This window comes from Acartia tonsa, chromosome 6 (assembly GCF_053477335.1).
Source record: "Acartia tonsa isolate MP-2025a chromosome 6, ASM5347733v1, whole genome shotgun sequence".
In the NCBI taxonomy this organism is placed as follows: domain Eukaryota; kingdom Metazoa; phylum Arthropoda; class Copepoda; order Calanoida; family Acartiidae; genus Acartia; species Acartia tonsa.
In genome coordinates this window covers 46,673,618-46,689,696 of record NC_137265.1, presented here as the reverse complement: position 1 = coordinate 46,689,696, position 16,079 = coordinate 46,673,618, and the positions used below count along the sequence as shown (strand labels likewise).

The 16,079-nt window shown below is 32.7% G+C and overlaps 1 protein-coding gene across 1 annotated transcript in view; it reads left to right on the top strand.

Annotated features, from left to right (window-relative positions):
* Positions 1-16,079, top strand: part of LOC145323130 (uncharacterized) — an 87,324-nt gene that overhangs the window by 67,996 nt on the left and 3,249 nt on the right. The window contains exons 6-19 of the mRNA XM_080165519.1: positions 46-446; positions 2,163-2,322; positions 2,434-2,661; positions 3,825-4,019; positions 4,350-4,419; positions 4,635-4,695; positions 4,985-5,083; positions 5,442-5,515; positions 6,206-6,289; positions 7,243-7,323; positions 8,841-8,915; positions 14,585-14,727; positions 14,917-15,005; positions 15,552-15,625. Coding sequence (XP_080021645.1) covers positions 46-446; positions 2,163-2,322; positions 2,434-2,661; positions 3,825-4,019; positions 4,350-4,419; positions 4,635-4,695; positions 4,985-5,083; positions 5,442-5,515; positions 6,206-6,289; positions 7,243-7,323; positions 8,841-8,915; positions 14,585-14,727; positions 14,917-15,005; positions 15,552-15,625 — 1,834 coding nt within the window. The remainder of the gene's footprint in view (positions 1-45; positions 447-2,162; positions 2,323-2,433; positions 2,662-3,824; positions 4,020-4,349; positions 4,420-4,634; positions 4,696-4,984; positions 5,084-5,441; positions 5,516-6,205; positions 6,290-7,242; positions 7,324-8,840; positions 8,916-14,584; positions 14,728-14,916; positions 15,006-15,551; positions 15,626-16,079) is intronic.

Below are 16,079 nucleotides of genomic sequence, written 5' to 3'. Positions count from 1 at the left end.
AGTAAAATAAATTTTCAGATGTTTAATAATTTGAATATTTCTTAGGAGGGACCTTTGGCTGTGACCATAGAAAACAGCATAAAGCAAACAGATGCTAACAATAGTGAACACAGTGATGTACCTGACAACAGTAACAAAGATGCAACCAGTGATAAATCAGCTGACAATGAAACTGAAAAGTCGTCGTCCGCCCAAAAAAATGGTGCCAACAGTGAGGAGGAAAAACGCGCGAAACACATGGAGCAGAGGGAGTATCGGGTGCGGGAGTTGATAGAGAGCGAAAATGATTATGTGTCAGATCTGGGTCAGTGTTGCCAGTATATTGAGTTCATGAGGGAAACCAAGGAGGAGGAGAATCCAGAGATACCCATGCCACCAGATCTAAAACAGGGCAAGGACAGGATGATCTTCGGCAACATGGAGAATATTTATGAATGGCACAGAGAGTGAGTAATTTTATTTTCTTGTTTATTTGACCATGGACTTTGGCAATTAGAGTAATGCACTAGAGAGGGAAAGGGTTAAACAAAGTTGTATCTCCCCATCTTACTGTTCATGTGCCCACTTTCAATTGGGTCATTTGAATTTGCAAAGTAGCAGGACATAATTTGTAGCAGACGAATAAGGTCATTGAAAAAGGAAGGGAGGTAGTTATCTCTATATACATCTACTAGCGGCTTCGCCCCTAGCCTCTAGGGGCTTTGCCCCAAGAGGTTATAAAAAAAATTAAGGCGAAATTCGTAAAAGGACCAATCTTCGGCAAAAAAAAGAACCAAGGAAATCTTCAACAACAAAAAAATAGAAATAAAACAAAAATGAAAAAAAAAGGAACAAGGAAATCTTCAACACAAAAAAATGGGGGGGATTTTTTTTGTTCTTGGGGGTGTCCCACCACCCAAGAAAAAAGTTTAAAACCACCACAGGACCAGTAGGTATATTTCCTGAAGAGTTGAATCCGATTGGTTCAGTAGTTACCGAGATCTTAAGAGACGGACGGACGGACGGACAGACAGCCAGACGGACGGACAGACAGACAGGCAGACATCATTCTACTTTGTATTATAGATACTATAGATCTGTTTATTGGCCTATGCTATAAGGCAAAACAGGAATAGAATTCCAAAACTTTGTTTCATCAACCCTAACGGAAAAATTTGCAATATAATTTAAAATTTTAAAGACGCCTGCAAGAAATACCTCGCTTTAACTGCTGAAAGACTGCCACAAGTAGACCCAATACCCCAAATTTAAAGCCTTCATCTTTAATAACAAAAAAAGTTCTAGACATTTTATGTACATTTTTTATGTACAATGAAAATTTTCAAAGATTTCCAATGCTTATAGAAGAAAAAACAATATTAAATTACGTCGCCTAGACACAAAATTATGACTTTATCTTTTTCAGAAACTTAGATTGCCGGTAACTGATTACATTTTTACAATAAAAACACCACATCTCATAGTCAAAATCCATGAAAAAAAAATCGATTAAATTGCATTTTTAAACGAAAATCATAGCGGAAACAAAGGGGGAAACTCAGCTGTGATTGGTTGCTTAGCTGATTCAGCCTTCTGATTGGCTACAGTACATTCGGTACAACGCAAGTTAAACTTAATTTTTTTAATGATTTTGACTATAAAAATGGGTATTTTTATTGTAAAAATATAATTAGTTACTGGTTGCCTAAATTTATGACAAACATAAGCTTATAATTTTGTTTCTAGGCCACGTAATTTAATTTCAAAATTTCTAACATTAGCACTGTAATTCTTTCAAAATTTTCATTGTACATAAAATGTCATTTTAAAATGCCTCGAACTTTTTTGTTATAGAAGCTGAAGGTATCAAATTTGGGGAATTGGGTCTACTTGTGGCAGTCATTCAGCAGTTAAAGCGTGGCATTTCTTGCAGGCTTCCTTTGAATGTAAGTTATCCAGGGTGGAATGGAAGGGACATCTGAACTGTACATACATTGGTATCAAACATGATTAGCTGGCTGAAAGTTTTGGGTACTTTTATTGAATTTTGATTGGTTGGTTCCATGCTATTAGTGTCTGTCCAAACATACAAGTGCAAAATTTTAGAATTATCTACCCTTCATTATCTTATCCCTTATGATCCCTAAATATATCCAACATATTTTTAATTGAATTTCTTTCAGCTTTTTCTCCAAGAAGTTGGCAGAATGTTTAACAAACCCCAGTGAGCTTGGATCCTTATTTAAGAAGAGTGAAAGAAAATTTCAGATGTATGTTGTGTATTGTCAGAATAAACCTAAATCTGAATATATTGTTTCAGAGCACATTCATACTTATTTTGAGGTTAGTTATTTTTTTCTTCAGTAAGCTTTGTTTTTATTAAAAAATTTCCTTATATTTTGCAAATATAATTCAAAAAGTAATTCTTAATAATTCAAACTTTTTTTATTTTAGGAGATCCGGTTGAAATATGGATTTAAACTTCGTCTGACAGATTTGTTGATAAAACCAATCCAACGTTTAACCAAGTACCACATGCTCCTAGAGGCAATTCTTAAACATTCACAGAGAGCAAATCTTACTGATGAAGTTAAGAGTTTAGAATTGGCGTTTCAAGTTATGACTGTTGTTCCTAATCAAGCCAATGATATGATGGATATTGGTAGATTACAAGGGTTTGAGGTAAATATTTATATTTCAAGTTATGACTGTAGTTCCTAATCAAGCTAATCATATGATAGATATTGGTAGATTACAAAGGTTTGAGGTAAATATTTATATTTCAAGTTATGACTGTTGTCCCTAATCAAGCTAATCATATGATGGATATTGGTAGATTACAAGGGTTTGAGGTAAATATTTATATTTCAAGTTATGACTGTAGTTCCTAATCAAGCTAATCATATGATAGATATTGGTAGATTACAAAGGTTTGAGGTAAATATTTATATTTCAAGTTATGACTGTTGTCCCTAATCAAGCCAATGATATGATGGATATTGGTAGATTACAAGGGTTTGAGGTAAATATTTATATTTCAAGTTATGACTGTAGTTCCTAATCAAGCTAATCATATGATAGATATTGGTAGATTACAAAGGTTTGAGGTAAATATTTATATTTCAAGTTATGACTGTTGTCCCTAATCAAGCTAATCATATGATGGATATTGGTAGATTACAAGGGTTTGAGGTAAATATTTATATTTCAAGTTATGACTGTAGTTCCTAATCAAGCTAATCATATGATAGATATTGGTAGATTACAAAGGTTTGAGGTAAATATTTATATTTCAAGTTATGACTGTTGTCCCTGATCAAGCTAATCATATGATAGATATTGGTAGATTACAAAGGTTTGAGGTAAATATTTATATTTCAAGTTATGACTGTTGTCCCTGATCAAGCTAATCATATGATGGATATTGGTAGATTACAAGGGTTTGAGGTAAATATTTATATTTCAAGTTATGACTGTAGTTCCTAATCAAGCCAATGATATGATGGATATTGGTAGATTTTAAGGGTTTGAGGTAAATATTTATATTTCAAGTTATGACTGTTGTCCCTAATCAAGATAGTCATATGATAGATATTGGTAGATTACAAGGGTTTGAGGTAAACATTTATATTTCAAGAAAACTCTTATTGCGAGGCCCACTCTTGTGTACATATAATTATATTTATATTTCAGGGTAAGATAGTAGCTCAGGGTAAACTATTATTGCGAGGCCCACTCTTGTGTATATATTATTATATTTATATTTCAGGGTAAGATAGTAGCTCAGGGTAAACTATTATTGCGAGGCCCACTCTTGTGTTTATATTATTATATTTATATTTCAGGGTAAGATAGTAGCTCAGGGTAAACTATTATTGCGAGGCCCACTCCTGTGTACAGATGATTCAAGTCAGGCTCCAAATTTAAAATTCAAAGAGATGACAGTTTTCCTATTTGAACAAATTATTATTTTTGCTGAAACTGTGGGAAAGAAAACTCAATTCACAAGTCCAGTTTACAAGTATTTGGCTCATATACAGGTAAATTTAATCTCTTAATGAGAAAACTAATTTTAAGTGTGTTGTGTTCATTTTTTTTAATATTTAATAAAAAATTGCAAAGATACATACAAAAATTTACAATTGTACCCTTTTTCATTTAAAAAACATTGAAATCTTGGAAGAGTTTATGCTCCAAACTTTTATTTTCATCTGCAGAAGGTGAAAAATTGTTTATCATCATTGGGGATAAATTTATCCTTGATTCCTTGAGATGCCTGCTACAATCTAAGAAGTTTAATCTAAAAAATATATAGGCATGTCTAGGAATAATTGACTATGGGACGTGTAGAGAAAGATATACTTGTTTAGGTGAACAAGATGCAATTAGAGGACAAGCTAGATACAGAACATGACAGGATGTTCAGACTCAAATCTACAGGAATAACATTTTTTCTATTAGTAGATTCAAATGCAGAATAAAAACAATACATTTTGTCTCAATAATAACTCTTTATGACTGGTGTAAAAGTTTAATTGAAATAACCCATCCTTGTCTTAAAATCCATTAGCAAATTTTTGTTTTTTCAAGTAAATAAAGATAAAACACAGAGTCAAACGCCTTTTTTAAGTCTAAAAATATGTTGTTATACTCAGATCCATGTCGTCCTTTTCTTGATTTCCTTTGTCAAGCTGAAGATACTCCAACAAAAGACAGGTATTTGTTAGATTAGCTTGGGTTGGGTTTAATTATATTCCTTCATCAGGGCCCTTTCACTAAGAATAGGGTTACCAAATAAAAAATAATGAAAATTTTAAATTCACAAAATGTTCTAGAATATTGAATTTTTGACAAGCTTCTATAACTATTAGTTTTTCTGATTAATATTTTAATGAAGTATGAATTCTAAATATGTATTTCCAATTTTTGTAACCCTGCTCTTATTTTGACATTACTATAGTGTTGATGTAACAAGAGGAATAAAGTTTAACAGGATTTTCTTTAGGTGGACAGGTTGTCTGCGGCGTCAGCTGCAGACTCAATTGGATTTTCTGAAAGCCCTGCAGGCTCCTATCGAGTATCACAATCATATCTCTAAACAATGGTGAGTAAACAATATTGATACATTTTTGTATTGAGAGGTTTCGTGATACTTGAATTTTCGAGGTTTCGTGATTCTTAAAATTTAGAGGTTTCGTGATTTTTTAATGTTCAAAATTTTACAGTCTTCACTACAAAGTTTCCTTGCTTATAACATTATGCCCAATCGACCTAGTTATTAAAAATAGAGGTAAAAGAATTATTAGAAATTTTCATTCTAATGTTAACTAACTATTTTGTAGTGTTTAATAAGTTGAGATGCTTTAAAATAATTCCTGACTAATAATAGCTTCTTTCCGTCACTGACGGTCCGACTCTCATTTGAGAAAGTTTCATATTTAAAATTTTTGTTTTTGTTTCAGTTCTGATCAAGAATTGAATGATTTATGGAACGTAGAATCAACAAAGAATCCTTCTCTACACTTACTACAAGTTGGTAAGTTAATAATCAACATTTTGACATTTTGACTGGAACAATTTATATATCTTTTAATTTTGGTTTAAAAAAGAAAAAGTAAACATTTTTTGGAAATTATTAGATCACTTTTTTTTTGGGGGGGGGGGGGATTCCTCTTGTTTCTTTCTTGTAAAAATCTTATGATTTCTGGAAGTTTTTAAAGTATGTGTTAGCACATTTTAGATAAAGAAAAAAATATTCATCTGTATTTTTTCATCTATCTTTCCATCTCTATTCTGTTTTATGTTTATCTTTTTATCTATCTGTGATCCTAGAAACCCTATCTATCTATATGTCCATCTCTATCTATCTATCTATTACAAGGATGTCTCTAAATCCATCTCTCTGCCAAGCTCCCCTGTTTTCGATCAAAGCCTGTCTGTCTGTCTTTCTATGTATATCTATCTATCCATATATTTGTCTATCTATCTATATATCTATTTCTATCTATCTATTTTAGAAGATGTATCTAAATCCATCTCTCTACCAAGCTCCCCTGTGATCAAACAAACCATCTCTGTCTATCTGTCTATCTATCTTTCTTTCTATTTATCTATCTATTATAGAAGATGTATCTAAATCCATCTCTCTACCAAGCTCCCCTGTGATCAAACAAACCATCTTTGTCTTCTATCTATCTATATATCTATTTCTATCTATCTATTATAGAAGATGTATCTAAATCCATCTCTCTACCAAGCTCCCCTGTGATCAAACAAACCCTGGAAGGTTTCAGACTAAACAACCCAGAGGGTAAGTTTCTTTAAGATTAGGGGCGAAGCAACTAGTCTTTTTGTGTCCATTCAGATATGCCCTTGTGGGGTTATAGGCTATTTTCATTAGTCCAAATAATCATCCATAGTTTAAAAAGATCACGCAACCTAGTATCGCTTTTGATGTATTTTCTCGTATTCATTCGAATCCGATTAATATCCGATGGATTAGAACCGGTTCTCATCCATACAAAAAAAACTATGTCTAGCATCGTATTATATCCAGCTTTCTACGAATATAAAAATGTACAATCATAAGATTAAAACCAGTTTTTTTAGCCGGTGCCTTCGGCACCCCGGGGCTTAAAAAACTAGTTTTAATCTCATAATTGTACATTTAATTTGTACAATTAATCCGCGGAATTAAAGCCGTTTATAATACGATGCGAGAAATATCTATTCTCGTACTCATTCGAATCCGATTAATATCCGGTTGATTAGAACCGGTTCTCATCCATACGTGAAAACTATGATGAAGCCCACTTTGTAGTACTTTTTTCCACTTTTGATTCCTTTGACGTTATAAAAATGAGGGATATGAGAGAGGAAGTAGGAAAGAAAACCCCGTAAAAAGAGATAGAGAATCCCTTTTTTATGACGTCACAGGAATCAAAAGTGGTACAGATTGGGCTTCGTCAAAAACTATTTCTAGCATCCTATTATATCCAGTTTTCTACGAAAATAAGAACTGGTGTTAACCTTATTATTTTACATTTTATATCCGCGGAAAGCTGTTTATAATACGATGCAAGAAATAACTATTCATAAGGATTACTAAATGATATAAATTTTGAAAAATGATTTTTATTGGGTATACGTTTTTTTTATTAAATTAAATGAAATAAAATATGTTAATATTTGAAATAATTTGTATTTTTTCATTTAAGAATAACATATTTAAATATGTTATTCTTAATTAATTAATTATTTCAGAAGAAGCAAAGCATTTAAAGAAAACTTCTCTAGCCCGGCAGAAGAAAGGAAGAGCTAACTCTATAACTGCTATTTCATTAGGTAAATTATTATATAAACCAAGGATAATTATGTTCTATAGTAGCGCAGCAATAACTTGTACAATAAACAAGAATAATTTTAACAGAAGAAAGGGGAGAGCTAACTCTATAACTGCTATTTCATTAGGTAAATTATTATATAAACCAAGGATAATTATGTTCTATAGTAGCGCAGCAATAACTTGTACAATAAACAAGAATAATTTTAACAGAAGAAAGGGGAGAGCTAACTCTATAACTGCTATTTCATTAGGTAAATTATTATATAAACTAAAGATAATTATGTCCTAAAGTAGCGCAGCAATAACTTGTACAATAAATAAGAAAGATTTGTAGCGGACCTAAATTATAAATAAGGACATATTTTGGTTATACTCAGGGGTAGCTATTCTAACAATCAATTCTACAAAAAAAAATCACGAAACCTTTTAAAGTTAGGCTGAAGTATATTCTGTTTTTTCGTGTAATTGAAGAGGGGTGGGTAAGAAGGGGATGAAAAGGGGAAGGGGGTTGTCCCTTTTCCCTGGTTATACTTAATGGATAAGACAATTGACGATAGATTAATGTACATCCCCAATGCTGATAAACAAAACTCCTAATGTGGATTCAATTTATTGGTAAAAAAAATTGGACATTGTCTTTTCCTGTCCATGGGTATGAAGCAAGTATTTCTATAAATTCCTAACTTTCCTCTTTCACTGAATTTATTAATGTAATTTCCCTTTCTTACAACTACGTGCAACAATTTTCTATAGTAGCAGGAATTTTTATTCTGTTTAGAGTGTACATCTCCCCTGTTAATTTATTTCCAATAAAACAAGGATGTCAACATCCATAAAAGCAAAGCTATGAAATGTAAGGACAAACGAACATTAATACTTGTAGAATGTCAGAACTGAATAAACTTAATATCAAGTCTATACAAAAGTGTAAGTAAATTTGTTTAACTACATAATACTGTTTAAGGACATACTGACGTTTATTGGACTTGATTATAGAGATGCTTCGATTATAACATTGTACCTTGTTGTAAAAGGAATCAGTATTCAAAAGATCAGAAAAATAGGATAATTCTAACATACAAAAAATCAGCTTGTTTGAAATGGACGTACGGACTTTCTTGTAACGATTATAGAGTTGCTATGCTTTCTAAGTCGTACCTAACTATTATAGGAATCAGTATGTAAAGTTTGAAATCGATAGGACAATTCTAACCTGTTTAAATTAACGAAAAGGGCTGACCGTTACGGACGTACGGACCGACCCTAATTACAGAAAAGGTTCGCTTTTAAAAGGAAATTGGCGTAGTGGGAAAACAAGTTAACAAGATATTTAATGCGTTTTCCCTTTTGAACGATTTGGAGAAAATTTATTATATTAAACTTATTTTAGGGTTTAAAAAAGAAAAGTCCCGCAGGGGTTGAATGGATTGGAGAAAATAGGGCTCCGCAATAGAGCAATTTAAGAATAAGTGTGTCTAAATACTAGAATATACCAAATAATATTTATTCAATTTAGGTAAGATAAATCTGCTTGAAACACTAAAGAAGTCAAGAGTTAGTAAAAGTGGAGAGAGTATCAATGCAGGCAAAGGTAAGTTGCTTTCCCTCAAAATACTTATCGAGCACTAACTCCCCCCCCCCCCCACCTTATTTTCTAAATAATATAGGGTTTTAGTTTTTTTCCAATGTCGTAAACCTGCGAGGCTAACCTGTTCCAAGCATAACCTAACCTTATGTAATAAGACAAACAAACGAAAACGAAACTAACTCCAGCATCATATTTTAAATATATTTCAAAATAAGACAGAGAAGGTTCTGTTCTGTACAAGGCACTTTAAGGGTAATTGCTGTATTTATAAAACAAGGAAGATTACAACCAATGGTAGCCATGAAAGCCAAGAAATTTATACATATGAGACAAATGTATGAATGAACAGGAGCTGAACCATAATAACTACAATTATTTATGGTAGACAAACGCAGGAGTCCCAAACGTCGGAGTGAACAAACGCAGAAGTGTTAAAATATTAATTTGATTAAGTATTTCTATACAAGTTAGGTTAGGTTAAGATATGGGAAATACAAATAAGCCCCCAGCAGGAGCTAGGCATTTAAAAACCAATAGGATAGTTTAAAATAGGTTAGGTTAGGTTAAGTTTCCACTCCGACGTTTGGGACTCCTGCGTTTGTCTATTTATTAGCTTTATTAAAAGAGGCTTTAATACTAAGATGAACACTCAATGGAATTAAAACCTTAAAGCAAACTTTTTGTTGCCATATGAAACAAAAGTAAATACAGTTGCTTGATCCTTTGAAGTTAATAGGAGGGGGAGGGGGTTGTACTATGCCATTGCAAATAAAGTGTAAATCGCCAAAACTACTTTTAAATTTTGTGTCAGGGAGTAAATTTAATCTCTCTTTTAAAAGAAAACTTTTGGCTCTGTGCAACTTTAACAGTGGGGGTTATCAATTGGGAACTGTTTACTAGTGCGAATAATTCCTCTTGGGTTTGTAATATGTTCTTCTTTAATACAAAGTAGCCTGATGTCTGTCCGTCCGTCCGTCTGTCTGTCTGTCCGTCCGTCTGTCTGTCCCTTAAGATCTCGATAACCACTCAGCCGATTGGATTCTACTCTTCAGGGTGTATACCTGTTGGTCCTGTGGTTGTTTTAAGCTATTTTCCTGGAAACAAAAAATCCTCCAACCCCCTTTTTTGCTAGGCATCAAGGCGTCAGCCTGTAGCAGAGCCTATTTTTTTTAAAACAAATTCTATATAGGGGGGTTTGACTTCCCCTTACCTCATAGGGCGAAGCCCCTAGAGGCTAGGGGCGAAACCGCTATTTTATCATATTTTACCCTAATTTCTAAAAGATGGATAGATTTTCTAAACCCCAGAGAGAGAGACGGGACAATGGGCTGTTTATTAAATTAGTCTCCAAAGTTTTATAATAACGTTTTCTTATTCGTTAGCTTAACAACTTTTCGGACTTTAAAGTTGAGTGTTCTAACGTTCAAACCAATAGTTTCAATCTATAGAAGGGATATTTTGGTGTATTATCATTGAGAATGCACATCAATTTAAAATTATGAATCTTTTCTTTACTATAAGGTAAATAATAGTGTCAAGGAAGTAAAACAATTTTCAGATTTTTAATTTTGAGCTACTTTGCTTTTTAGAAGCAGCTTATAGTTCATATAAAAAGATTACGGCATACAATTCAAATAACCAATGATAGGCCATTATACATTTTGCCATTGGTCAATTATAATATACAACACTGGCCTATAGTACCTATAAAAAGATACGGCATGAAATACAAATAACCCATAATTTACCAGTTTACATTTTACCATTGGTCAATTATAATGTATACTGGCCTATCATTGGTCATGTCAATTGTATGACGTAATTTTTTTAAATGCACTGTAAGCTGCTTCAGCTTTTTAGTTTGTCTTAATATCTCTTTTAAGCAGGGGTAGGGGATGAGATTCACCACGTCAAGGATCAATTCATGGATAAGAGGTCCCAGGACAAACGCAGGAGTCCCAAACGTCGGAGTGGACAAACGCAGGAGTGTTAAAATATTAATTGAATTAAGTATTTCTATGCAGATTAGGTTAGGTTAAGATATGAATGTACAAATAAGCCCCCCGCAGGGGTTAGGCATTTAAAAAACCTATAAGATGGTCTAAAATAGGTTAGGTTAGGTTAAGTGTCCACTCCTGCGTTTGTCCACTCCGACGTTTGGGACTCCTGCGTTTGTCATAGGGCCGGATAAGACAATAAAAGATAAATTATTATACATCCCAATTTTGTAGCGTCAAGTTATCGGCAGATTAAATTAAAAACTTCTAATTTGAAGATGATTAAAGTCCCACCACAGATTATGACGTCATACGCTAGAATAGCTAATGAGAGGCCAGTATACACTATAATTGACCAATAGTAAAATTTATGCTGGCCTCTCATAGGCTATTCTATCGTATGCCGTCATAATCTGTGGAGGGACTTTTATCATCTTCAAATTAGAAGTTTTTAATTTAATCTGCCGATAACTTTAGTAGACAAAATTGTGATGTACATCAATTTATCTTTTATTGTCTTATACCAATAGTAAAATTTATGCTGGCCTCTCATAGTCTATTCTATCGTATGACGTCATAATCTGTGAAGGGACTTTAATCATCTTCTTCTAATTTATACCAACCAATCATTCCCTTTCTAAATCCAAAGTAGACACAAGTACAACCAAATTCCCCCGAATGTAAAACTAAAAGTGGTATAAATAATTCAGAATTTGTTGAGTAAATGTTCTCTGAGCGAGTCACACCAGTCATACCTATTTATAATATTGTTTTAACAAGGATGTCAACTTCCATAAGTAGCGGGGCTTAAAAGTTACGGATGGACATATGGAAAAAAAATAACTATAGAGCAGTGTCATATGAAATAAACAACAAACTTAACAAAAATAAATCACGAAACCTATAAAAATAACGTGAACATCTAGGAATCAATCTATAACCCAAACCAATGAGCAAATCGCAATGAAACTTAGAATGAGAACAAATAAAATTTCAGAGTGGGGACAAAACCGCGACAAACAAAACCGCGACAGGGACAAAACCGCGACATAACAAAACCGCGACAGGGACAAAACCGCGACAGTGACAAAACCGCGACATTACAAAAAAATCTATAATAAAAAAAAATCTTAATGCTAGAAGGTCATGGCCGCAGAGCTCGGCCCCCTGGCCTGCCTAGCCGCGGGCGCTCGGCCCCCTTGCCTATAACCTAACCTATATGTTTGAATGTTTAATGTACATTAACTTATTTATAGTTTAGAATTTCGTGGATTTTACAAAAAGGGGTTGGTAGATTTTTTTCAAATTTTTAATATTTTTTTTACAATAGTTAGGTTAGGTTAGGTTATGGGCAAGGGGGCCGAGCGCCCGCGGCTAGGCAGGCCAGGGGGCCGAGCGCTGCGGCCATGTATTTCTACAAAAAAATCCTACATAGTTATATTTCTGTTATTTTTTAACTGTCGCGGTTTTGTCACTGTCGCGGTTTTGTCCCTGTCGCGGTTTTGTTATGTCGCGGTTTTGTTATGTCGCGGTTTTGTCCCTGTCGCGGTTTTGTTTGTCGCGGTTTTGTCCCCATTCCAAAATTTCAGCTGTCTATCTTAAATAGGAGCCGAGAAAATCACGTTTCTCCCATAGCGCACTGACGGACGGACAAACAAATTGAATTATAAAGTAGCTTCGTTACCAACATGGACAATTATGTCTAAAAGAGGTGTATCAATAACCAGATAAAAGATTTTCTCTAAGCAACAGATCTATAGTATAGATGTATATACAGACCACGCTTGGTTTTTTATTAAATGAATAAGTTAGGGTACAATGTTTGGCACTTTCGATATAAGTAAATGATAATAAAAAACCCATAGAATGCGATAATAACTTCAGAAAAATCGAAGAAAATAGTTTTAATACTTAATTAACGTTTTTAAGTTTTTCTTCAAAAAGTTTAGATAAGATACCTTTAAAAGTCGTCGATGATTTTGTCAGGGATAAAAATGTAACTTTAAAATAAGAATTACAACATATTTTTTCAATTAGTACAAAGTAAAATTTTGAACATTTTATTGATCAGTATATTTTTTAAAATGTGAAGTAGAAACCTGAATATTTTATCATGAAAATTGTGTTATGATTTGATTGTCTGCTAGATTACAAGAAAAAAGATACTGACAGTACTTGTTGGTTCTTTAAAAATAATTAGGTAGATTACTTTCAGAACCCCTCTTTTTTATTTCAATAGAACAGAGCCGTAGTCTTAGTGTACTCAATATCTAGACAGCCAACCATTGTTTTAGAATTGTTCAATTTTTTTAACTTCTGATAAAAACAGAATTAATGGTATTTTTGTAAATATTATACCTCCAAGAAATGGCTATACTTCCCAATCATATGTTGTGTGATATTTAAGAGGAATTATTTTGATATAATGTCATTAAAATATTCGTTAAAAAAAGTGCTATTCTAGCTTATACTTTACATTTTAATGTGTATGATAATTCAAATAAAAGATAATGAAGATTTATATAATATTTAATTGTTATAATTATAAAGAAAAACCTGGAAACAGTAAAAAACTGACTTTATTTTATTGACGTAGGGAAAATTTTGTCAAATATTTGAATAAAAAAACAATATGAAACAAAATAAATTATTTTTAATATAGTCACAAAAAGGCTTAATGAGTTTAGGAAATATTTCATTTACTAATCATGTCATTTAAACTCTATTCCACAGAATACAGTGTAAAAAGATGTTCTCGTTTTAATTTTAAGTAATTTGAAATGCATTTTAATACCTTTTAATGATTTATTTTTTGAAACATCTTTTTATAAAATGTTATTGATTTTTGAAGTTATATGTTAAAATGTTTTTAAATTTTGTTAACATTTTGTTTTAAATGTAGAAAATTGGTAATTCTAAACATTCAAAAAATGATTTTATTAAATTTTCATCACTTAAATTGCATGTTTGATGAAATTTTCAACTGATAATTCAAGAAAAATCGTTTAAGTTTTATTATATTTTACTTTGAAATGTTAAAAAAATATAATTATTGTCAAAAATGTGGAAGTTATACTTTCCTCAAAAAAAGACCTAAAACATGCAAATTAACACGTGTAATGAGATTTTTTTTCTTTCAGGTTTAATTTTAAGTAATTATTGATATTTTTTGTAAAAAGGATTTTATATAAAAAGTTTTAAAACTCGAGTTATGTAGTGGTTCTAAAAAAGGTTGCGAATTTATGCAATTTTCTTGCAAAAAAATTTTCTAGGATTTTAAAAATAGCAAAGGGTGTTATTAGACGTACTTACAGATACAATTGCAAAGTCATTTTGGCCAAACACTAAAATAATGTTTTGACATCTGAGGGTCCAACCGTGAGACATTAAAGTAATATATATATAGAGCGATAAATAGTATATGTAACAATCACCCCTTTCCAAAGGCTTTCTACCAACTTTGGGTTGGGTCTTTGGTGTATTATACAGACAACTACCTCCCTTTCTATTTAAACGACCCATTTCGTCTGCTTCTATTATTTTCTGCTACTTGGCTGTGTTAATATAAGCGAAACTATTTCAAAATGACCCACTATAAAGGTTGCTGTTATAATGCCACTCCTTTAATTGGTTCCTTAGAGAGCTTTAAAAGTCTAACAATCTTCTTACTTACAGGTGGAAAGTTAGGCCGGGCTTTAAACCCACGTCTCTCAGATCCAGATACTCCGTCCACGGAGAAACCCGGCTGCAACGATGTTCTTGGCAGAAGATGGTCAGAAGCTGCTCTGCCAGGCCTACCTGCACACAGGAAACCTCTGGTGAGTATATTGAATAATTATAATAATACGATAGCTTTGGTTTGAATATTTAAGTCATTTGCTTAGCATCTATAAAAGTTAATCATGTCGGTCTGTCCGTTGCCCTCAATTGTTTTGTCTATAGCACTAAACTTTTTGTTTTTAACCAATTGTAATTCATTAGGGTTCTCTATGTCTGTTCTATTTTAGACTGAAATGTTTAAGAAAAGTGAGACAGAGAGAAATGTGGATGGACTATACAGGCCTGGCATTAGCAAGAATATTCAAGTCAATTTCAGGTAGATAGATAGATTGATAGATTTGGGGCGGGATTCTCCTTCGATTTCTTTCAAGTGATCTTCTTGATCCGCTAGTAATGGGATTCAATACTCTAACGTCCCATGGTGGATATTAGGTTAACTAACATCCAACAGAAATCCAACCCTTTGATTGCACGACCTTTGTTTGAGAAGTCCTAACTATGCATGGTGATGAGTTGTGCATGTTTATGGACCAAGGCATTCGCCATACTCTAACTAGTAGTGTCGCGAAACACTTTTAACAGATAGAAATTGACAGAAATTGAGAGTTAAAAAGATAAAGAGAAAGAAAGAAACACATAAATTATCAGAAGGACAGACAGACAGAAAGACATACATACAGACAAACTGACAGTTAGAAAGACATAGATAAACAGACAGACACACATACATCAGACAGACAGACAGACATAAAAAGAGGCCAACAGAAATATAGACAGCCATTTAAAAAACAGACAAAAAGACATAAAGACAAGACAGGTAAAATATATCTAAAATTTCTTAATAAAAAATTGTATTTCTTAGAGCTGTAAAGAAAGACGAAGTAAGTGTAACAGCCGGGCAAACTGTTCATATCTTGGCTGCTAGTTTAGCTAGAGGTATTATTTATTAGTTGTGGAGCTATTGTAAATATGAGGTATGTCTGTACATGTTTAGTCAAACTGTTCATATCTTGGCTGCTAGTCTAGCTAGAGGAAATATTTATTAGTTGTGAAGCTGTTATAAATATGAAGTATGTATGTACATGTTCAGTCAAACTGTTCATATCTTGGCTGCTAGTCTAGCTAGAGGTAATATTTATTAGTTGTGTAGCTATTATAAATATGAAGTATGTATGTATGTGTCTGTTCAAACTGTTCATATCTTGGCTGCTAGATGAGCTAGAGGTAATATTTATTAGTTGCGTAGCTATTCTAAATATGAAGTATGTATGTATGTGTCTATTCAAACTGTTCATATCTTGGCTGCTAGATGAGCTAGAGGTAATATTTATTAGTTGTGTAGCTATTATAAATATGAGGTATGTATGTATGTGTCTATTCAAACTGTTCA